A 24,284-nucleotide genomic window follows, 5' to 3' on the forward strand; every position below is an offset into this window, starting at 1 on the left:
GGAAAGCTATTTAGTTAAACTTTGTGTTAAAATACTTTCTCAGTGTGCTTCTTTCTTATTAAAAGTCATTTTCTAAAGAGACAATTTGTATCTTACTACAGGCTGTTTGCATTACCAGCTATTTTATAAGGTTATGCAAGCCTGGTATCATATTTGGACCAGTTGAAATAATTTTTTTTTTCCTGGCCAACTCATCTCCAATATGATATGTAGTTGTCTTTATGTCAGTTTTCAAGAGATAATTTGAATGGTCTTCTAAACTAGTAGTATTTATTCTGTCTGTGGCTAAATACTACATGTGTTTTACTCAAGATTAAAAATCAAAGGAGTTTTGATGTTCTTTATCTTTTTTCATCTGTTTTGAGTTTAACATATCTTTCTGAACAAAGCCATGTTTGTAAAGGATATTAAGTTTTGTTTGGCCATCTTCTCAACTGCAAGTGTACTCAATGGACCTTAATGCAAGGTTATGCTCCCTGGACTGATTGATATATAAACAGAAGACAGATGGTGTAGAGATGACTCTGATGATAATTCATTTTTCAGCTAGTCATGAAGATATTTTGATTACAGTGTGTTTAAGTAATTATAACACAGTCTGCAATGTTAGTCTTGCTGAGAAGGGAGCACATGGAAAACAAGTTACGTGTTATCCATGCCTAACAAAGGGTGCACTGTGGTGTAATGATTTTAATTCCTAATGCTAGATTAGGACTGGCAGAGTTTAAAATATGTCATATAGTAAGGTAAGTCAATTAAGGGTAGACCAAATAAAAAAGGTAACTTCACAGTTTTCAGGCATAAATATTTGTTTTGGAAAGTATATAGATGTTACTATATAAAGGAACTAGTATTTTGACATTTAGGTAACAGTCTGTGTACAACTCATTAAAAAATTACATGGCTTGATTTTACATTTGCGTGAATCATAATTATCCCAGAGCTTGCTTTCTGTGTCATGAATTTAAAACTGAAATCAGAGAGCTTACAGTTTAGTAGCACATTCTATTCCTGCTGTTAAAGTTTTTTTTTAAGTAGGCTCCACATCCAGGGTGGAGCCCAACATGGGGCCTGAACTCAGGACCCTGAGATTAAAACCAAGCTGAAACCAAGATTTGGCTGCTTAACCCACTGAGCCACCCAGACTCCCCGGCTGTTGTTAGTTTTGAAAAAAAAAAAATCTAAGCCAAATGTCACAAGGAGAAAAATAATTAGAGTTGTGTGGATAGATAGGCCACTTAAGTTTCATTCCTAAATACTAATTACAGTTTATACTTCTGTTTTTGGTCTCACATTAGAATAATTGATCGATTAGATGGAGTTCGTTTGCTATGGTCCCTGCTGAAAAATCCTCATCCAGATGTGAAGGCCAGCGCAGCTTGGGCCCTCTGTCCCTGCATCCAAAACGCTAAGGTAAGAACAGACTACAAATCAATCCCTTCTTGAATCTCTAATATTATATTGAATAATGTCATCACAGGTCACTAGTTGCTTTCGACTTATTTTTGGTCTGATTTATCTAGCAGAAAAGAGTACTGAATGTTTGTGCCAAAATAATTTTTGAGCAATGTCTTTTCCTGGTTAGTTTTTAAATGCCAAATGAAACTAGGCTCAGGTGGCAGCGCTTACCGTGTTCTACCTGGCTGGTGCAATTGAAACAGGTATGTCAGGTAAGTCAAGAGGAAGAAAAGTTGACTGTTCTTATCTCTTGGGTGATAAGAAAATTGTCTGTATATACCTACTACTTTAAGAAACATAAAATTACTTCTATCTTATTTATATAGCTTGAAATATGACAGTGAAAGATCGTTAAGTTCTTTGTTACTTTGAAAAAGTAAAATACAAAGAACCAAGGATTAGCATCAATTAAAATAATTAAAATAAAGTAAAATTATTTCATGAATCCCACTTTTCTTAGCTTCAATAAATACTGGATATAAAACCCATAAATAAAATTTTTACATGACAAAAAAAAAGGCTGAACTGGAAGTCTTTTAGCTCTTTTGTAAATTTATTATTTTCTTTAAAGATCTCTTTTCAGCTTGATTTAAAAAATCTAAAGGATTTTACTCCTATAATAAATTTAACATGACTCTAAATATCATTGTAAATATTTGTGACTAGAAATAATCTTTTGTAAAAAGTGAATTGTGATGTGTATTGATAATAGAAGAAATCTATTACAGACTGGTCAATGAGCTATTTTTTATATAAGAGCAAAATAAGTGTAATAAAACATAAAGATAAAAACACCTCAAGTGTCAACCTACATGAAAATGAACAACAGGATGATACTATGATCATACAACGCAGTAGTGAGAAACAAATGTATTTCAGTAATGTATTCATCAATATCAATACATCTTATAAATATATTGAGCAAAAATACCAAGTTTCAGAAGTAGATATATAACATAATTCCTATTCTTTAAGGTCCACAAAAATTTTTTAAATGTAAAACGTAAATGATAGTATTTAGGGATCATTTAGGGATCAAGAAAGAGTCCACTAAGGAAATATCACTACATATCCTTGATATCGATAAGCCAGTATTAAGAAGCAGAATTAACTTCAGAGGAAACAGATAACATAAGGAATATAATATGAAATTTTAAAAACTTATATCCTCGGAATGACCCAAGGGGAATACTATACCCAAAAAGGCTGTTATATTAAAAAAAAAGATACGTTCATAGATTAACAAAGGCTTTTTGGAGATTAAATATAGATTTGGTGTGGCATCTGGGTGGCTTAGTTGGTTGGACATCTGGCTCTTGATTTCAGCTCAGGTCATGATCTCAGAGTCCTCGGATCAAGCCTCATGTCAGGTTCCAAGCTCAGTGGGAATCTGCTTGAGGATTCCCTCCCTTTCCATCTCCCTCTGCCCTTTCCTCCCTCTAATAAATACATAAACAAATCTTAAAAATATATAGTTTTGGCAAAACAATAAATTTAATAGAAGAGACAAATACTAGATATGATTGAGTAATTATCTGAAAGATAAAGTCTAGTAAATAAGAATGCAAAGTAAAAGTAAAAAGAAAGTAGGCTGGTGATGGGGGAAAGTTTGAAAATATAGCACAAGAAAATACACAAAAGGAAAGAGAGCAATTGAAATAAAGAAAAATCATCATTTAAAAAATGGAGGGAAGATTCTGTAAAGTGAAGAGTTAAAGATTGTAGTCTTCAGATTGAAAAGATCCACTTAGTGCCAAGCAGGAAGAACAAAGACAGTTATCTATACCTTGACATAAATTCAGATTGGACATTTCCAGAAAATTAGAGGAAGGGAAAAAATTACATAAGAACAAGGATCACACCAGTATTAGACTTAACATCATTCACAATAAATTGTAAAAGAAAATGGAACAAATCCTTCACTGTCTTTAGAGGAAAGTATTTTTATCCTGGAATTCTATATCCTATAAAAACTAGCATTCAAGTGAGTATAGAGTAAGGACAGAATAAAGACATTTTTCTTTCAGAAATGTCAAGACTCAGGAAGCTTATTCCCCATAAACCTTTTCTGGAACAAAACCCCAACAACTTTAGACTATTTTCCAGCAAAACAAAACATTCTTTAAAAAAGAGAATAGCATTTGTTATAGAAACAATAATAAGCAAATAACTCACTGGAATTTATAGGTAAATATAAATTTTTGTTGATAATATGTCTCTCAAATTTTAGAAAATTTCTAAGAAAGAATTTAAAATTAATGACATAAAATAAAATAAAGGCAGATAATATTATCACAGTAGCAATCTGAATCTAAATTACTAGATGATTCAAAAAATGTATTGGGATCCCTGGGTGGCACAGCGGTTTGGCGCCTGCCTTTGGCCCAGGGCGCGATCCTGGAGACCCGGGATCGAATCCCACATCGGGCTCCCGGTGCATGGAGCCTGCTTCTCCCTCTGCCTATGTCTCTGCCTCTTTTTCTCTCTCTGTGACTATCATAAATAAATTTTAAAAAATTTTTAAAAAATTTAAAAAAATGTATTAGGTAGTGTAAAGTAACAGGTAAACACATATTAAAAGTCTTTACTTTTCCCAGAGAAGGATGCTGTGGATACTGGTTCATTCCCAATCATCACCAAAAATATAAACTTAAATACAGAATTTAATTTTGTTTTATGATGAGATACCATTTTGTATATAGATTAACAGTTCTACATAGTGCTGTTATGTGTAAATTATGTCCTTTATTCTCATGGATTTTAATTACAAATTTGCCTATTTACAAATTTGCCTATTTATCTTATTATCTGTAATAAGACATTCTGTAAGAGACACACCAGTATTTTCATTTTCATCATTCCTGCCCAGGATTTCTGTCCTGAATATCTGACTATTCTAGCAACCTAAACTGAACCACACTCAAACTAAACACAACCCATCATGCTTGTCTTTTAGCCCCTGGCCCCAAGTCCTACATTGGATCCAAGCCTCCATAAAGAGCTCCTACTTTTCCATTTCTATTGAATCTTCCCTGCGCATTATCTATTCCTACCACTTTAGTGTCTTTGAATTTTTCTCAAGGAAACCTCAGCCCCCATCTTATCACTCCTGAGGAAAGAGCAGATGCATGATCTCTGCTTGTTCACTACTCTTTAAAAAAAAATTCATTTATTTATTAATGAGAGACACAGAGAGAAGAAAGAGACATAGGCAGAGGGAGAAGCAGGCTCCATGCAGGGACCCCAATGTGGGACTCAATCCCAGAACCCTGGGATCACCCCCCGATCAGAAGGCAGATGCTCAACCACTAAGCCACCCAGGCATCCCTGCTTGTTCACTACTCTTACCAAGAACTACACTCCTCTGTATGCACTATCATTTAGGCAACACAAACATTTGAAGAATTTTAAATAAGGATGTGATGTGAGCAGATTGGTTAATTAGAAAATATGAGTAGGTGATTAATTAGGCTTGTGCAGTGGTTCGGGTGAAAATAATTAGAATCTGACCTGACACAGTGGCAGTGTGGGCAAAGAGAAGAGTCAGTACAGAAATCATTGCAGGGGCACTTGGGTGGTTCAAGTGGTTGAGCATCTTTTGATTCCAGCTCAAGTTATGATCTCAGAGTTGTGAGATCAACCATGCTGGGCATGGAGCCTGCCTAAGATTCTCTCACTATCTCCTTCTACCTCTCCCCTACTCTCTTTCTCTAAAAAAAAAAAAAAAAGAAAGAAAAAGAAAAAGAAAGAATTGCAAAGTAGAATCAGATATTGGTGTGTGATTGGTATTGGCTATGCAAAGGTGATCAAGAGAGAGTTTGAGTTTTTGTTTTTGTATTTTAACTTTGACAACTAAGAAATGGTAACTTTACAAAACATGAGAAGACCATGATTTCAGGCAAAGATGGTGGATTTGCAAGGCTCTTGTTTTTTTGAAAAATCCTATTTTCTATGATGAGAAGGTAAATGAGTATTGTATGGTCTCTCTCCTTCATCTTTATAGAACAAAACTTATCTTCCCAAGGTAGAAGGATACCTCAGGGATAGAGTATGAAAGAGGTCATGTGCTCAGAAATGCAAAAAGAAGAAAGCACATTCATAATATTGAAAAATCGTATCTTATTGTGTATACAGATCCCAATCTATGGTTTAAGATAGCTCAATCTAATGGAAATTTCTGTGATTATGGAAATGTACTCTTCAAATATGGTAACCATTAAGCCCCCTGTGGCTATTGAGCCCTTGAAATATGACTAGTATGAATGAGGAATTGAATTTTTAATTATATTAAGTTTTATGTTAATTAAATTATTTAAATTAAATTTAAGTAGCCATATGCAGCTAGTGGCTGTTGTTTTGGGAAACCCAAGTCTAAGATATGCAAATAATGGTGGGTTGTCTTTTAAGGCACCCCTGCAAAGAGCTGTAAACCTGAAGTTTTACATAACATAGGTTACATCCTCACTCTGTAAAATTTAGGATGTAAATAAAAACAAGGAGTTTTATGAGTTTTCTCCTACAAGTAAAAAGTGTTTTTTTAATTAAAAATAAAAGCAAAGGAAAAAAATTACCTGTAATCTCAGTACTTGGGGATAACCATGATTAAGAGTTAGATTGGAGTTTTTCCCTTAACAATGAATTGTGAATACCTCTCTTATTCTCTCTATATCTTTCCACACCCTGTCTAGTTTCCTTAGCTGTATAGTATTTTGTTGTATGGCCATTTCATAATTTATTTACGCATTTAAATTTCCAGTGTTAAAGGAGAATGAAGTTAGTGAAACAAAAATTTTAATTTGAGCTATTCTAAAAACATGTAAAAAAATGAAACTGGACCACTTTCTTACACCATATACAAAAACAAATTCAAAATGGATGAAAGACCTAAATGTGAGATAGAAAATCATAGTAATCTCTCTGACATCAGCTGTAGCAACATTTTTCTAGATATGTCTCCTAAGGCAAGGAAAATAAAAACAAAAATAAACTTTTGGGACTATATCAAAATAAAAATTTTCTGCACAGCAAAGGAAAAATCAACAAAAATAAAAGGCAATCTATTAAATAGGAGCAGATATTTGCAAATTATATAACTTATAAAGGTTTAGTATACAAAATGTATAAAAAAATGATACAACTCAATACCCTCCAAAACAGTAATCCAGTTTAAAAATGGACAGAAGACATGGACATTTTTCCAAGACACAGATGACCAATAGACATGTGGAAAGATGCTCCATATTACTCATCATCAGGGAAATGCAAACCAAAACTACAATAAGATATAACCTCATACCTGTTGGATGGCTAACATTAAAAGCATAAGAAACAACAGGTATTGGTCAGGATGTGAAGAAAAAGGAACCCTCTTACACTGTTGGTGGGAATGAAAACTGCAGCCACTGTGTAAAACTGGAAAATATTTTTCCTCAAAAAATTAAAAATACAACTCCTTTATAATCCAGTAATTACAATACTGGTATTTATCCAAAAAATACAAAAACACTAATTCAAAGGGATACATGCACCCCTATGTTTATAGCAGAATTATTTACAATAGCTAAACTATTAGAAATAGCCCAAGTATCCATTGATGAGTGGATAAAGAAGATGTGGTACACACACACACACACACACACACACACATATATATATATATATATATACTGGACTATTACTCAGCCATGAAAAAGAATAAAACCTTGCCATTTGTAATAACATGTATGGAGCTAGAGAGTATCATGCTAAGTGAAATAAGTCAGTCAGAGAAAGGCAAATACCATATGATTTTACTCATATGTGGAATTTAAGCAATAAATGAGCTTAAATAAAGGAGAAAAGAGAGAGACCGAGACAGACTAAGAAACAGATTCTTAACTATAGAATACAAACTGATAGTTACCAGAAGGAAGATGGGTGGAGAGGATAGAGGAAATAGAGGATTAGGATTAAAGAATATACTTACCATGATGAAAAAAATAAATAAAATGATACGATGGGGATTAAGGAATACACTTGCTATGATGAACACTTGGTGTTGTATGGAAGTACCTGATATCACTGTGTTTTGAAACTAATATTACACTATGTTAACAAACTGGAATTTAAATAAAAACTTAAAATGATAAGAAAAATAAGCAGATGATAACCAAAAAAAGAGGAAGTGTGGTCCCACATATTAATTTGGCCAGAGATTTTCTTCTTTAGTTAACACGGTCATTCCCAGGTATGTGTCCTTCTAGGACTCTCAACTCTTCATCCAGATTTGTGTTGTAAAGCAGATTCCATGGTACTTACCTCTTTTCACACTAGATTGTCATTTTACTGTTTTCACCATAATTAATTTTATGTATGTAACCTATAGCTTTTTGCATATAGCATCTCAATTAACTGCACAATTATTTTTGCTTCTGAGGAAAGTAAGTTGTCAGATTATTTAAACACTTGCTGAAGATCACATAACTAGAATGGTAACTGAGCGTATGATATGACCCAGTTCTAACCCCATATCCTGTGCTATGGTTCTACCACAAAACAGCTGCCACCCACATCAACAAACAAGTTTCTACAGTTTTCTTTTCATTTTGAAGCTTTTTCTGGACAGTTCCTTTGTGAAGAAAAGCCCTATTGCTCCAGAAAATATGGGATTTCTTAAAGTCTTAGGGCTCTTTTAAGCTTTGAGAACCTCAAAAATGTAAATGCTACAAGCTTTAAAAAAATATCATTTAGTGTGCCACTTTGAGAGAATATTTCAAATATTTCAAATCTTCGATTTGTCATACAATGGGGTACCACTGTGTTGATAATGGGGGGCTGTGCATGTGCGGGATCAGACATTATGGGAAACCTCAGTACCTTCTGCTCAATTTTGCTATCAACCAAAAACTGCTCTAAATGACAGAGTATGTTTAAAAAAAAGAAGCTTTAAAAATCATTTAGAATTGTCATTATTTAACTCTCTTTGACACTTGTTCAGTTTGGGAAACTTTAAAATTTTACCTTCAGTGTTTTGTTTCCAACAGTATTTGCCATCCTCAATGAGAGACTAAAAAACTAAAATTTAAAAAGAAACAACCACATGCTTTTCAAAATTCACAAAATTAAATGAAAATGAAATGCATATAATTGAATTTTCAAATTTTGAACCATTTATACTCTGAAGTAATTACAGTGTAAACCACACAAAGACATTTGGGTCTTGCTGTATTTATTTTAGTAAGCTTTCAACAATGTTTTTATAGTTTATTGAGTAATCCTTTTTCACACTAAACCTAATTAATAATTCAAATCCATGAATTGTTGGGCTCTTTGTTTTTTCAATTCTTTTACCAAAAATTAATCACAAATCAGGAATAGAAAAGATTTGGTTTTGGTTTTGATTCCATTTTCAACCTAGGACATAGTAACTTGAGGGATGAATAATTTTTTATTCCTATTTCATCCACATATTATACCTAAGGAGATACAGCATCTTCCATCACTTCCATTGGCTTTAAGTAAGTGTGAAAGATAGCTCTCAAATATATAACGATGCCTGAGAGGAACATGTTGTAGTATTAATAATTAGTAAATGGACTGGATTTATACTTCTTAAGCACTTACATTTAAATTTTCATTTTGCCTTAAAGAGTTTTGTGACAATACACGAATACAGTAAAGTAGAAGTTAAAATCATATTATATTAATATAATTAATATTATATTAGAAGTCAGCAGTGATTTCATTTAATCTCTGGGCAAATCAGATAACTTCATTAATTCAGCAACATTATTTCGCACTGTTTGCCAAACCCTCTGTAGGTACACATTACATTTTGTATGCCTTTTTTAAATAATCTTAACATAAATGCATAACATTTATGCAGTTGTTTCCAGTGTTAAAATACAGAATGAGGTTAAACAAAATAGTTGAGACTTTCTAGAATGTTCTTTCACTTAGAGAAAGTAAAGTTACCTTTGACCTAATGGTAGAGATACAAACATAGTAGCTCAGGGAAATGTTTTATAATTGACATTGCATCATAGGTTAAAGGGCAATGTTTTCCTTGGTGGTATGTAAATATAATTGCACATTTTACAATCAACTGCCTTTTGGATTAGCTGAAATAATATGGATAAAGATACTTGTAAATGTCTGTATGCATGGAGACAGGTTATGTGTACTGGAACTCTTCTGGGGCCTCATGTTTTATTGAACATCACCATCCAAAATTTATCCTACTCAATTATATTCAATTTAGCATTTTCTTTTTTCTTATATTTTATTTATTTATTCATGAGAGACACACAGAGAGGCAGAGACATAGGTAGAGGGAGAAGCAGGCCCCCTGTGGGGAGCCTGATGTGGGATTCCATCCCAGGACCCTGGGATCATGACCTGAGCCAAAGGCAGGTGCTCAACCACTGAACCACCCAGGTGCCCTCAATTTAGCATTTTCAAGTAGCAGTTTGGATATTCTGTTGTTTTTACTTGAATTAAAATAGTTTTCTAATGAGGTTATAAATTCTGAAGGAGAGTAGAGGCAGGAAACATTTTCTGACTATGCAGGGCTTCCAGCTTGCAGTAAAATTAAGGAACTAGAAGATATCTTGCCAGATACTTTGGTCTGTTCTTCCCTCCTCCTCCCCACCCCAGCCCCATTCAAGTAAGTTAATGACTCAACTTTCTAGGAAAGATTGTGTTTTATTTTCTAAGAAAGAATTTCCACATAAGATGCTTTGCAAGTCATTTAAGCTTATTAACTTATGAATGATAGGATTTAGCACCATTTTGAAATAAAGAATTTCTTTGTCTGGATTAAGAACACTGACAGAAATGCTGCAGAAATCAGCTGTCAAATATAGCTAAGAGCAACATAAATGGGAAGAAAGCATAAGCCAAGCCTTCAGACAGCTTATGCTATGTCAGGGTCCCTACCACGTCTGTCAGGCATCATGAAGCCTAAGCACACTATGTTTGAGTCCATGTGGAGTGGATATGGTGAAATGTCAACTGTTCAAAACAGATGTTATCCACTTTTTATATTTTTAACACCAGGTGTATTAGAACACATTTTCAGACCTGTAAAGGAAATGAGATGTGAAAATCAGTTCTAGTGAATGCATTGCATCTTTTCTTGCAAAGGAATATTTAAAGCGACATATCAGTGAATGAGCTAGGCAGCAAAGTACTAAGGTACTGACTTGGGGGATCCTTGAGACAAATAAAGATTCATAATCTGATTTTGTACTGCAGCTGCATTATAGTTGTTAGAGACATAAAACAAATGGAATGTGACATCTTCATAGTAAGGAGGATTGACACTCGCACCACTAGACCTCAATTAGAAAACATAACATTTTCCTTCATTTTTGAGAAAGTCGGTAATAGTTTTTGATAGCTTCTCAGTGGTAAAGAAAATATGGTACATGAAAGAGGTATGTTTTGCAAGCTTAATAATTCTTTGTTTCTTCTTTATATGACCGGAAAATCAGAATGTGAAATACGAACCTGTTTTATGTCATATATAAAACTTGGAAGAATATCCAAGACAGAAAATAAGCATTGTTCATCAGTTCTTGATAGACTGAAGAACAGAAAGCTGAACTGAAATAACCACAAAAAATTCACTGCATATTTTTCTAAGTCATTTTATTTAACAGCGTACCATTGTAAGGTGAGAGTTTTTTTGTGTGTTAGGCTTGAGGAAAATTTCTTGTTTTTTTTCCAATTAAGCTTGCTGAAAAGGATAGAGATCCTCATGACCTCTATAGTGAAGTTATTTAGTAAATTTCATGAGCCCTAAGTATGGTTGCAGACAATTAAAGTACTGTGTAAAAAGTCTGAGAGATTTGTAAATAGAAGTGAAAAGCCATTCCTTTCAAGCTGCATGATCAAACACATTTTTGGGAGAAAAACAGTGGTTGAACAGGTGTTCAGTATTACAAACTTGTGATGCAACAGCTGGGTCTGGCAAAAATCCATGTATTAAATTCTTTGTTCTTAAGAAGCAAAACTCTGCTGCAGAGCGTCAACTCAAATTTGTGATACAGAAACTCATATAAAGAATATATAATTGGTACATTGCTTCTAATTATTTTCTTGTCTTTCACCAACATTTATGAGAACCATTTTCTTTCTTAAAACATTGTTGCATTTTTATGTTCTTTTTTTGTATATTTTTATTGCAGTTTGATTTGCTAACAAATAGTATAATACCCAGTGCTCATCCCGCCAAATGCCCTCCTCAGTGCCCATCACCCAGTCACCCCAACCCCCTGCCCACCTCCCCTTCCACTACCCCTTGTTCGTTTCCCAGAGTTAGGAGTCTCTCATGTTTTGTCACCCTCACAGATATTTCCCACTCATTTCCTCTCCTTTCTCCTATAATCCCTTTCACTATTTTTTATATCCCCCGAATGAGTGAAACCATATAATGTTTGTCCTTCTCTGATTGACTTACTTCACTCGGCATAATACCCTCCAATTCCATCCACATCGAAGTAAATGGTGGGTATTTGTCGTTTCTAATGGCTGAGTAATATTCCATTGTATACATAGACCACAGCTTCTTTATCCATTCATCTTTCGATGGACACCAAGGCTCCTTCCACAGTTTGGCAAGATAGTATTTGATTTTCTTAATTCTGTTTCTTTTCGTTAATTTTTAAAAAGTTTTTAATAAGAAAAAGTGGAAGTTCAGATATGTTCATTTGCCTTTTTATCAGGCTAATTTGTATTAAAGTGTTATATTATAGCCATCATTTTTGAATTAGATAGGAAACAGGTATTCTCATTTTTAGAATAACTATTCTGCATGTATTGTAACCCACTTGTAGAATTAGGAAGAATACTCCAAATAAGTAATATATCCATGAGATCATTTGGCTTTGTCACTTCCCTAACCTTGATTTTGCTAGCTGTTTAGAAAATAATGTCTGGTTCTGAATTTTGATCTTAGAGGAAAATAATCGCTAGTAATTTCAAACCCAGTGGCCTAAGGAGCTCCTCCAAACAGAGTAGCTTATCAGAGACATTTGTGAATGATTCCCCAAAAGGGAAGAGAAAAAGTTACTTTCTGTGAGGTTGGAATACACGTTTAGGCAATTTTAGCCAGGAATGTCAAGCACTGAGTGTGGATGAGGCCAGCTTCCTGACTGCAGGTGTGACGGAACACAGCTGATCAAACAGCACAGGAATCTGACATCACACTGTTTACCTTCAGCTGTCCAATGACCCATGCCCAATCAGGAAGCCAAAGAGAAGCTAGAGAAGGCATGTGTAGTGGTGTAGTTTCATACTAAGACTACTGCCATAAACATGGTTTATGAGCTTTGATTTGGTCATGTTTGGACTGTCAAATGTATAGCTGTCCAATGGTGTGCCTAACAGGCTACACAGTTTCGTTTTGTTTTAAATCTGAAAGCTCCTTAAAATGGGATCCATGTTTGTGTTCTGCCTATTTGGGGTCTGCTCTCATTTTAAAGTCACCAAACAGTTTGAAGTATACTCATCTGGCTCCCAGTTCCCCAAATCCTAAAAGATTAAAGTGAATTGTCTTACAAATATTTTTTTTTCCGTATGCCACATTTTCAAGTGGTGGATTCATGAAGGACCAAAACAATAGTGAGGGTGTTAAACGGCTTATCTTCAGACTGCAGCTGGAAGGACCACCCCATCTAAGGTCAAATCTGTGGCTTTCACCTACATTCCTCCCCTGCTCTGGGGCTGCTCTCCCCTACCATGTACTTCTCAGACGCTACCTCCAAAAAGGGCTGCCGTGTAGGTTGCTAGTGTAGGAGGGGATGGAATTGACAGAGGTGTAATATACAGAATGGAAAGTTACAACCAAAGGTATAGCCTATTTTTAAAAAATTTAAATTTTAGTTAACATGTAGTGTAGTATTGGTTTCTAGAGTAGAATTCAGTGGTGCATCACTTACATACAACACCCAGTGCTCATCACAACATGTGCCCTCTTTAATACCCATCACCCATCTAGCACATCCCCACTCTCCTCCAACAGACATCTCACTGATGTTCCTAGTCACAAAGTTACACCACTCTGTTTCTCTAGACACACATATTTACACAAGAAGTAGCCATACACAGTAGTTAGTAGTGTTTTCCTGCCTCCTTTCATGAATGTGGAAGCCCCTGTGTACCCTTGTTTTTAAGAAGTGAAATGGATTTGGGTCCCATGCTTGGAATACTTTTATTATCCTACTTCTAGACCTAAACTCAGCCTGCTCAAACTTTAGCTTCATTGGATTATTTTCTTCTAGGTTTTTTTTTTAATTTATTTTTTATTGGTGTTCAATTTGCCAACATATAGAATAACACCCAGTGCGTCTAGGTTTTTATAGTTCAGGTCTTACATTAGGACCTTAATCCATTCCAAATTATTATTTTTTAATATAGAAAAGGTAAGGGTCCAACTTAATTCTTTTTGCATGTGGAATCCAGTTTTCACAACACTATTTGTTGAAGAACTGTCCTTTCCCCATTGAATGGTCTTGGCAGCCTTGTCAAAAATCATTCCACCACATAGCCAAGGGTTTATATCTGAGTTTCTTATCCTATTCCCTTGGTCTACATGTTTGTTCATATGTCAGTACCACACTCTTTTAATTACCATAGCTTTGTTGTAAGTTTTGAAATCAGGAAGTCTAAGGAGTCCAACTTTTTCTTTTTCAAGATCATTTTGGCAGTTCAGGGTCTCTGGAGATTCCATATAGATTTTAGGATGAATTAATTTATTTTGGCAAGAAAAAGTATTGGGATGTTGATACATTCATTACATTGAATCTGTAGATCACTACGGGTAGCACTGCCATCTTAACAATATTAAATCTTTCAATCTATGAACACAAGATATCTTTCCATTTATTTGTATCTAATTTCTTTACCAATCTTTTATAGTTTCCAGTGTACAAAGCTAAAAATTCATTCCTAAGTATTTTATTCTTTTAGATGCTATTCTAATTGGCACTGTTTTCTAAATTTCCATTTCACATTGTTCATTGTTAATGTATAGTGCAAACACAACTAATTTTTGCATATTGATTTTGTAACCTACAATGTTGCTGAATTCAGTTACTAGTTCTACCAGTTTATTACAGAATTTAGGGCTTTCTACATATAGGATCATGTCATTTGTGAATAGAGATTATTTTTTTCTTCCTTTCCAATTTAGATCTTAAAATTTCTTTTTCTTGGGGTGCCTGTGTGGTACAGTGGTTAAACGACTTGGTTTTGGCTCAGGTCATGATCTCAGGAGCATGAGATCAAACCCCTTGTGAGGCTCTATGTTCAGCATGGAGTCTACTAGAGATTCTCTCCCTTTCTCTGCTCCTTCCCCACTCACACACTCTCTCTTACTCTCTTTCTCTCAAATAAATAAATCTTTAAAAAAAATAAAATTTCTTTTTCTTTTTGGACTTCCTAAGTACTATGTCAAATAGAAGTGATAAAAACAGGCATACTTGTGTTGCTCTTGACCTTGGAGGGAAATTTTTCAGTCTTTTCATCATTGATCATGATAGGAGCTGTGAGTTTTTCCTATCTGGCTTTCTTTATGTTGAAATAATTTCCTTCTATTCCTAGTTTGTTGACTTAAAAAAAAAATCATGTAAGGGTATTTGATTTCGTTTAAATGCTTCCTGTGCAGAAATTGACATGTTCTTATGGATTTTTACTTTCATTCTCTTAATGTGGTATATTACACTTACTGATTTTCTTATGTTGAACCATCCATACACTTTAGGAGTAAATCCTATTTTGTCATGGTGTATAATCCTGTTGAATTTGGCTTGTCAGCACTTTGTCAAGAATTTAGCATCAATATTCACAAACAGTACTGGTCTATGGTTTTCTTTTTGTATAGTGTCTGTCTAGCTGTGGTATCAGAATCATAAACTGAGGTTGAGAATATTAGCTCTTTAATTCTTTGGAAGACTTTCAGGAAGATTATTGTTAATTCTTCTTTAAATGTTTGGTGAAATTCACCAGTAACACCATCTAGTCCTGGGCTTTAACTTGTCATGAGCTTTTTGATTGCTGTTTCAATTCCCTAATTATAGATATATTGATTTTCTATTTCTTCATAATCCAGTCTTATTAGATTATGTGTTTCTAGAAATTTGTTCATGTCATCTAAGTTATTCAACTTGTTTGCATACAACCATGCATAATATTCCTTTTTGATCTTTTTTATTTCTTTAGAATTGGTTGTTATGTCCCTTCTTTTATTTCTGATCTAAATTACTGGAGTCTTATCTCTTTTTTTTCTTGGTCAATCTAGCTAACAATTGGTCAATTTTACCGATCTTTTTCAATAGCCAACTTTTGGTTTCATTTATATTCTCTATTGTTTTGCTATTTTTTTTCCCTCTAGGAAATAGATGGAAATAGGAAATAGAAAATAGTTTCTCCTTTAACCCATTGGTTATTTAAAAGTGTGTTATTTAATTTCCACATATTTGTGAATTTTCCAGTTTTCCTTCAGGTGTTTATTTCTGTTTTCATTCAATTATTGTGTTTGGAAAAGACACTTTGTATGATTCCAGTCTTTGAAAAAAATTTAGACTGGTTTTGTGGCCTAAAATCTTTAGTCTGGACATTTAGTCCTGTTTGTGGCCTAAAATATTTAGTCTTGGACAATGTTCAGTCTTTTCATCATTGATCATGATATGAGCTGTGAGTTTTTCAATGTTCCAAGACTAAATGTTTGGAAATAATCTCTCTGTCCCTTTCTCTCTTTTTTTCTACTGTGACTCTCATAATGCCTATGTTGATCTCTCTCTCTCTCTCTCTCTCTCTGGCTCTCTCTCTCCCCTTTGCTGCTTAGAATCAGTAACTTCAAATGACCTGTCTTCAAGTTCACTGATTCTTTATTTTGCCTGGTTGAGTCTCTTTTTTATCTCTAGTGAAATTTTCAATTTAGCTATTGTACTTTTCAATTCCAGAATTTCTATTTGGTTCCTTTTTTTTTTTTTCATTATATCTCTTTGTTCATATTCTCATTTTGTTCCTATGTCATTTTCCTTATTTCCTTTAATTCTTTGTATTTTCCTTTAGCTTTGGGATACTTAAGACAATTGTTTTAAAGCCTTCCTGATACATTTGTTCCTTCGGAGATGGTTTCTGAGGATATATTTTGTTCCTTTGAATGAGCTGTGTTGCCTTGTTTCTTGGTATGTGTTGTGATCTTTTAAGCGGGCATATGAAAATACAGCCACCTTTCCTAGTTTTTCCACATTGGAAAAGTGGAAAGTTAGTTAACAAGATCCTGTCATTTCTATTGGAATCAGCCCAGGGTGAAGCTATAAGGTCTTTAGAGGTCTTTTCTGGGCATGTGTTCTATCTGGGCCTGTGTGTATCCTTTTTAAAAACTTCCCTGTGATTATGGCTGTGTTTAAATATCTTAATTTATCAAAGAGTCTCACTCCAGCTTCTCTTTGGGGGCATAGATGTTTTATTATATTCCTCTGTTTGTAATCTCTTGCCCCCAGGTATATGTGAATCTAAAGTCCCCCACACCACAATGCCTGCCACTGCCTTCCATAGTTTTTGCCACCTCAGGTCCAAACTCTGCCACAATTTCCTGTCTGAGCTCTGAGTGAGGTGAGATAGAAACCAGTCTCTCTGAGGTAGCTCATAGGCAGGCCAGAGTGTTGCAGATAATTTCCAAGGTAAGGAACTGGGAGTTGATCTGCTTCCTCCTGTGTCATTGCCTGGAAGAGGGTGGGACAAGAGAAAGAAAAAAATGCCAGGAAATTTCCTGAAGTTTTTATTGTGACTTTTTCTTACTTCTTTGCTATAGATCTCTGAACTGGTTTCCAGAGCTCCTATACAGTTTATATTAGTTAGTCTGTGGTAGTTTATCCTACTTGGAATTCATTAAGATACATGAATATATAGGTTAAAGTTTTTCATCAGATTCGAGAAGTGATTGCCATTATTTCTTCAAATATTCTTTTGGGGATCCCTGGGTGGCGCAGTGGTTTGGCACCTGCCTTTGGCCCAGGGCGCGATCCTGGAGACCCGGGATCGAATCCCACGTCGGGCTCCCGGTGCATGGAGCCTGCTTCTCCCTCTGCCTGTGTCTCTGCGCCTCTCTCTCTCTCTGTGACTATCATAAATAAATAAAAATTTAAAAAAAAAAATTCTTTTGGCCCCTTGTGTCTCTCCTCTTCTTCCAAAACTCCCATATATGTAGAATGGTATGCTTGATGCTGTTTTATAGATCTCTGATGATGTGTTCATTTTTCTTCATTTTCTTTTGTTTCTGAAGACTGGATAGTCTGATTGGCCTATCAGATTCATTGGGTCTCAATAAATCAAGTTCATTGAGTCTCTCTTTTACATGCTGAAATCTGCTATTGGTCCCATGAAGTGAATTCCAATTCAATTACTGTACTTTTCAACTGAAGAATTTCTAATGATTCCTTTTTTTTAAAGAGTATATTTATTTATTCATGAGAGACAGACAGAGAGAGAGAGAGAGAGAGGCAGAGGGAGAAACAGGCTCCATGCAGGGAGCCCGATGTGGGACTTGATCCCAGGTCTCCAGGATCACACCCTGGGCTGAAGGCGGCGCTAAACAGGTGAGCCACCTGGGCTGCCCTCTAATGATTCTTTTTTATATGTAATTTCAATCCCTTTATTAATATTCTCTACTTCCTGAGATACGGTCTCAAATTTAGTTGTTTAGGCATGGTTTCCTTTAGTTCCTGGAACTTATTTTTAATAGCTGATTTAAAGCCTTTATTAAATCCAAGATGGTACGGGCTTCCTTAGGGTCCAGTTTTATTGACTGATTTCTTTCTTTGGTTATATTTTGTGGTAAACATTCCCCTTTCTTTGTATGTCTCATAATTTTTTTTGGAAAGAACTTAGTATTTTAAATAATACAATGTAGAAACTCTGGAAATCAGATTTCCTCCTTCTCAGGGGTTGTATTTTTGCTATGTGTTGCTGTTTTTGCTTTTGTTTCTTTGTTAGTTACTTTCTTGTACTAATTCTATAATGTCTATTCTTTGTCAGTATGGCCACTGAGATTTCTGCTCAGTTACTGAGCAAATGAGTTACTGGTCAGCAAATGAGTTAACAGAAATTTCCTTAAATTCTTTTCACCAGTAGGTTTCTCATCCTTAATGAGGTGTTCTGTGTATACTTTATGGCACACATTGAACACTCCAACAGTTTGCAACTTTCCCCTTTATTTCTGCTTGTGTAGAGCCTCAAAGTCAGCCAGAGATGAGCATTTAGGGCCATCTCAGGTATTTTCTGACCATACACATGCCCTTCACTTATATGTGGCATTTCAGATCCCCACAAAAATGTTGGAGTTTTTCAAAGCCCTCTATGGACATCCCATTTTTAAAATTTTCCTTTTTAATTATGTTTGGGCCAGCCTCTCATTTGTCCGAACTGATGAACTGATATTACCATATCAAACAGGTTTTATGTTAAATAATTGCCACTGATAGTTTTTATGACACGCCTTGAGAATAGGGCTTTCCTTAATGAATAAGCCCTGAGGTAAAGACAAAGCTTTGGAGCTTTTCTTAGAACTTGCCATTAAAGACAACCTACAGAATGGGAGAAGATATTTGCAAACGACATATCAGATAAAGGGCTAGTTTCCAAGATCTATAAAGAACTTATTAAACTCAACACCAAAGAAACAAACAATCCAATCATGAAATGGGCAAAAGACATGAACAGAAATCTCACAGAGGAAGACATAGACATGACCAACATGCGTATGAGAAAATGCTCTGCATCACTTGCCATCAGGGAAATACAAATCAAAACCACAATGAGATACCACCTCACACCAGCGAGAATGGGGCAAATTAACAAGGCAGGAAACAACAAATGTTGGAGAGGATGCGGAGAAAAGGGAACCCTCTTGCCCTGTTGGTGGGAATGTGAACTGGTGCAGCCACTCTGGAAAACTGTGTGGAGGTTCCTCAAACAGTTAAAAATATACCTGCCCTATGACCCAGCAATTGCACTGTTGGGGATTTACCCCAAAGATACAAATGCAATGAAACGCCGGGACACCTGCACCCCGATGTTTATAGCAGCAATGGCCACGATAGCCAAACTGTGGAAGGAGCCTCGGTGTCCAACGAAAGATGAATGGATAAAGAAGATGTGGTCTATGTATACAATGGAATATTCTTCAGCTATTAGAAATGACAAATACCCACCATTTGCTTCAACGTGGATGGAACTGGAGGGTATTATGCTGAGTGAAGTAAGTCAATCAGAGAAGGACAAACATTATATGTTCTCATTCATTTGGGGAATATAAATAATAGTGAAAGGGAATATAAGGGAAGGGAAAAGAAATGTGCGGGAAATATCAGAAAGGGAGACAGAACGTAAAGACTGCTAACTCTGGGAAACGAACTAGGGGTGGTAGAAGGGGAGAAGGGTGGGGGGTGGGAGTGAATGGGTGACGGGCACTGGGGGTTATTCTGTATGTTAGTAAATTGAACACCAATAAAAAATAAATTAAAAAAAAAAGTCAAATCACAAGTGTTCTGTTGGGATAGAGCTTTAGGCGGAGCTCCAAACACATTCTTCTCCTCCTATGGTTGCTAGGCTACAGGTATTCTCAGATAACATAGTTTCTAGCTACTATCAAGCTGGGGAGAGGGAGGTGGGAATAGGGAAAGTTTTTAAATGCCACAAAACTTATTGTTCTTACTGAGATCAAGCCATTTTTCTTGCATAAACATGCTGAATTATGAACTTTTCATTATATTCTAGAGTTCTAAAGAAATTACTTTTGCCAATTTTTGCTACTGTTCTCATTCTTATAGAAGATTCCAGAAGCACCCTCCCTCATCTATTCTTTTACTATTATTATTATTAATTATTATTATTATTATTATTATTTTATTTATGATAGTCACAGAGAGAGAGAGAGAGGCAGAGACACAGGCAGAGGGAGAAGCAGGCTCCATGCACCAGGAGCCCGACGTGGGATTCGATCCCGGGTCTCCAGGATCGCACCCTGGGCCAAAGGCAGGCGCTAAACCGCTGCGCCACCAAGGGATCCCTCCCTCATCTATTCTTAAACTAAATGTGGGCATTTCAGATCATCATCCATGTACTGACTTTGTAATAGCAACACAGTCTGAATTGTGCACATCAGTCATTCTCTATTCTAGATGCACATTGCCTTCAGAGCTTTAAAAAATATATTCTCATGCAAGAGCCCCATCCCCATTCTATGTATTGAGACTATGGCCTAGGCATTCATATTTCTAAAAAAAAAAAAAATGACTCCAGGGGGCACCTGGGTGACTCAGTTAAGTGTCTGACTAGATTTCAGCTCAAGTCATGATTCTCAGAGTTCTGGGATCAGGCTCCATGCTCAGCAGGGAGTCTGCTTGAGATTCTCTCTCTCTGCCCCCCACTTCTTCCACCACATGTGTATGCTCTCTTTCTCTCTTTTTCTAAAATAAATAAATCTTCAAAAAAAATCACTCCAGATGATTATAATATGAAACCAAATTATTTTTTTTATTTTTATTTTTTAGATTTTATTTATTAATTCATGAGAGACACAGAGAGAGAGAAAGAGAGAGGCAGAGACACAGGCAGAGGGAGAAGCAGTCTCCATACAAAGAGCCCGACATGGGACTCCATCCCGGGTCTCCAAGATCATGCCCTGGGCTGAAGCAAAACCGCTGAGCCACCCGGGCTGCCCTGCCTGAAACCAAATTATTTATTTTGAATTCCACAACATAAAATAGTATCTTAACATTTATGAGGCTCCTAATTTGCCAAATGAATGAATACATGAATGAAAGTGATTTTAATAAAATAAACAAATTTATTATCTAATTATACTCAAGGACATATTTTTTTGACAACTCATTCCCATTTGGCTCTTAAAACAGGACTGACATGTAGTAAAAATGTTGCTACTTGAGTTATATATATTGAATATATTCATAAGGGTGAATGACATGTGGAATAAAATAAATTTCATGTGCTTATTCCTTAAGTTGGTATTTTGTTGTGCCAACTATTGGTAACATATACATTCTCAAAATATTAGAAAAATAACACTAGTAACAGCTATTATATGCCAGGCACCTTGTTATATGCTTTATATGTATCCTTTTAACAACCTTCAGGAGGTAAATACTAGCTCCATTTCATAGATGATGAAACTGAAGTGAAGTTATGTAACTTGCTCAAGGCTTTATAACTAATAGTGATGAAACTTAGATGTGCCCCCCATGTGTTCTCATTATACGACTTACACTCTTAAACCAGTAGTTTTCAAACTTTGGTATATATTGGAGTCATCTAGAGATATGTATGGTTGCTGACTCCCACCACCATACACTTAGATTTAATTGGTATGAGGTCCAGCTTGAGCTTAGAGAAAGTTAAAAATTCCCCCTTGGAATTCTAATGTGAAACACAGTTTGAGAACTACTGCCTCAAAAAAATATTTTTTTCTACCTCTAAGAATGCTTAGATAAATTACTTACCTCAAAATATCCAGATGGTTCCCTTGGTTTTTCTAAGTTTTACATAGAAATACATTTTTACAAAGTGAAATTTACATCTAAAAGCTTCTCTCTTTTATATGAAAATTGCTCAGTCCATTTTATGCAATAAAAGGAAGCTGGAAATCCCATAAATGCAGGATGTGGGAGTACTGGCTGTATAATAATTCACTTAGAAATGATACAGGGATTTTGGCTGACAAAGCTTAATGTGAACAAATAGGGCAATGTAACTGCTGAAATAGTAGGTGTGATTGGCCACACTAGCAGAAATACTATATCTATTTCACAGAAGATAGGAATTCCTATGCACTCTCCTCTAGTCAGACCACATCTGACCATGTTGTGTTAAACGCTGGGTGTGTTTTAAGAGAAACTTTGATAAAAAAGAGAGAGGAGACCCATGAAAGTCATTTCATGTGAAAATTAAAGGTACACATCACAGAAGATAAGGTAGACAAGATATCTGGCTTCAAATATTAGAAGACCATTCATGAAAATGTAGATTAGTTGCCATTAGTATGTTATTTTTCAGGTTGGTTATGAGTTAAATAGACTCTTATCTATCAAACTGAGATATTAACCACATATTTACAGAAAAAATGTGATGTAATAGACCAAACAAGTAAACCTTTTGAAAACGGTCTCTCCATAAATGAGAGACTCTTGGTTTTTTTAAATAGTATTTCATGTAGTTAAACTTTTTTTTTTTTCCTGTCAAGATTATGGTTTCAAGTGTCATTCTTAGTGTGGTCCTTGCAACTCACTGTTCAGAGGCATCTGACTGGATTTTAACCTGAAGTTGCTTGACAACTGTGTGTTATTGAGTACAAGTGGGAAGAAGTTGTAAATATATCTAATATTGCTTCTCATGGTTCCGGTGAGGAGAGAAGGAGGAAGCAGAGAGCGGGGCAGTTAGGGGGGATAAACTCAACGTCAACAGCATCATCCAATGGCTGCAGGAAGTGAGAGGGTCCAAGCCTGGTAAGAAAGTCCAGCTACAGGAGAATGAAATCCGAGGACTGTGCGTAAAGTCCTGAGAGATCCTTCTCGGTCAGCCTATCCTACTAGGCCTTGAAGCGCCACTCACAATAGTGGTGATATCCACGGGCAAGACTATGATTTGCTTCAACTTTCCCACCAGAAAGCAACGGTGCCTTGGGGACAGGGGAAGCAGTCATCGGAGACTACCTGCCCCTCACTGGCTTACAAAATCAAATATCTTGAGAATTCTTTCTTCTCAGAGGAAAACATGAGTGTGCCAGCATCAATAGAATTTATGGATTTTATGATGAATACTGCTTTAACTGTTTACCGATACCAGCCATCGTGGATGAGAAGATACTCTGCTGTCACAGAGGTTTATCACCAGATCTTTGATCTATGGAGCAGATTCGGCAAATTACGTGACCAACTGATGTACCAGATCAGGGTCTTTGTAATCTTTTCTGGTCTGACCCCCTTAAAGATGTCTTAGGCTGAGATGAAAATGACAGAGGAGTGTCCTTCACATTTGGTGTAGAAGTGGTTGCAAAATTTCTCCATAAGCATGATTTGGATCTTCTATGTAGAGCCCATCAGGTGGTTGAAGATGGATATGAATTTCTTGCAAAGACGCAGTTGGTCACTCTGTTTCCTGAACCCAATTATTTTGGAGACTTTGACAATGCAGGTGCCATGATGAGTGTGGTCGAGACTCTAATGAGTTCTTTTCATATTTTAAAGCCTGCAGAGAAAAAGAAGCCAAATGCCACGTGACCTATAACACCTCCAAGGGGTATGATCACAAAGCAAGCAAAGAAATAGATGTCATAAAAAAAAAAAAAAAAAAAGAAATAGATGTCATTCTGACACTGCCTAGTTGGGACTTGTAACATAGAGCATATAACTTTCATTTTTAAAACTGTAATGTATATTGGTCAGCTTGCTCAAATAGTGTTTAGGGGGCCCCCTCTTCCATTTTTTGAGTTAATGAATGGTATTTGCTGGTTATAACAGCAAATGAAAGACTCTCCACTCCCAAGAAAAAAAGTTTTTTTTTTTTTTTTTTTTAAGATTTTATTTATTTATTCATGAGAATACACAGAGAGGAGAGAGAGAGAGGCAGAGACACAGGCAGAGGGAGAAGCAGGCTCCATGCACCGAGAGCCCGACGTGGGATTCGATCCCGGGTCTCCAGGATCGCGCCCTGGGCCAAAGGCAGGCGCCAAACCGCTGCGCCACCCAGGGATCCCAAGTTTTGTTTTTTTAATTCTGTATTCCTTTTGCAAACAACTTTAATGATGGTGTTAAAGTTGTACA

The 24,284-nt window shown here is 35.7% G+C and overlaps 1 protein-coding gene, 1 long non-coding RNA gene and 1 pseudogene across 6 annotated transcripts in view; 2 read left to right on the plus strand and 1 right to left on the minus strand.

The window, feature by feature from the left end:
- Positions 1–24,284, plus strand: part of LOC140629403 (outer dynein arm-docking complex subunit 2-like) — a 200,155-nt gene that overhangs the window by 64,310 nt on the left and 111,561 nt on the right. For all 5 annotated transcript variants that reach the window (XR_012027236.1, XR_012027237.1, XM_072818854.1 and 2 more), the window contains exon 10: positions 1,299–1,413. Coding sequence is in view for 3 of the 5 variants with exons in the window: in XM_072818854.1 (XP_072674955.1) it covers positions 1,299–1,413 (115 nt within the window). In the remaining 2 variants the exon portion in view is untranslated. The remainder of the gene's footprint in view (positions 1–1,298; positions 1,414–24,284) is intronic.
- LOC140629406 (uncharacterized) overlaps positions 1–24,284 on the minus strand; it is a 186,646-nt gene that overhangs the window by 31,599 nt on the left and 130,763 nt on the right. The window lies entirely within an intron of this gene.
- Positions 1,664–24,001, plus strand: LOC140629407 (serine/threonine-protein phosphatase PP1-gamma catalytic subunit pseudogene; annotated as a pseudogene).

This window comes from Canis lupus (assembly GCF_048164855.1).
Source record: "Canis lupus baileyi chromosome 5 unlocalized genomic scaffold, mCanLup2.hap1 SUPER_5_unloc_2, whole genome shotgun sequence".
In the NCBI taxonomy this organism is placed as follows: Eukaryota; Metazoa; Chordata; class Mammalia; order Carnivora; family Canidae; genus Canis; species Canis lupus.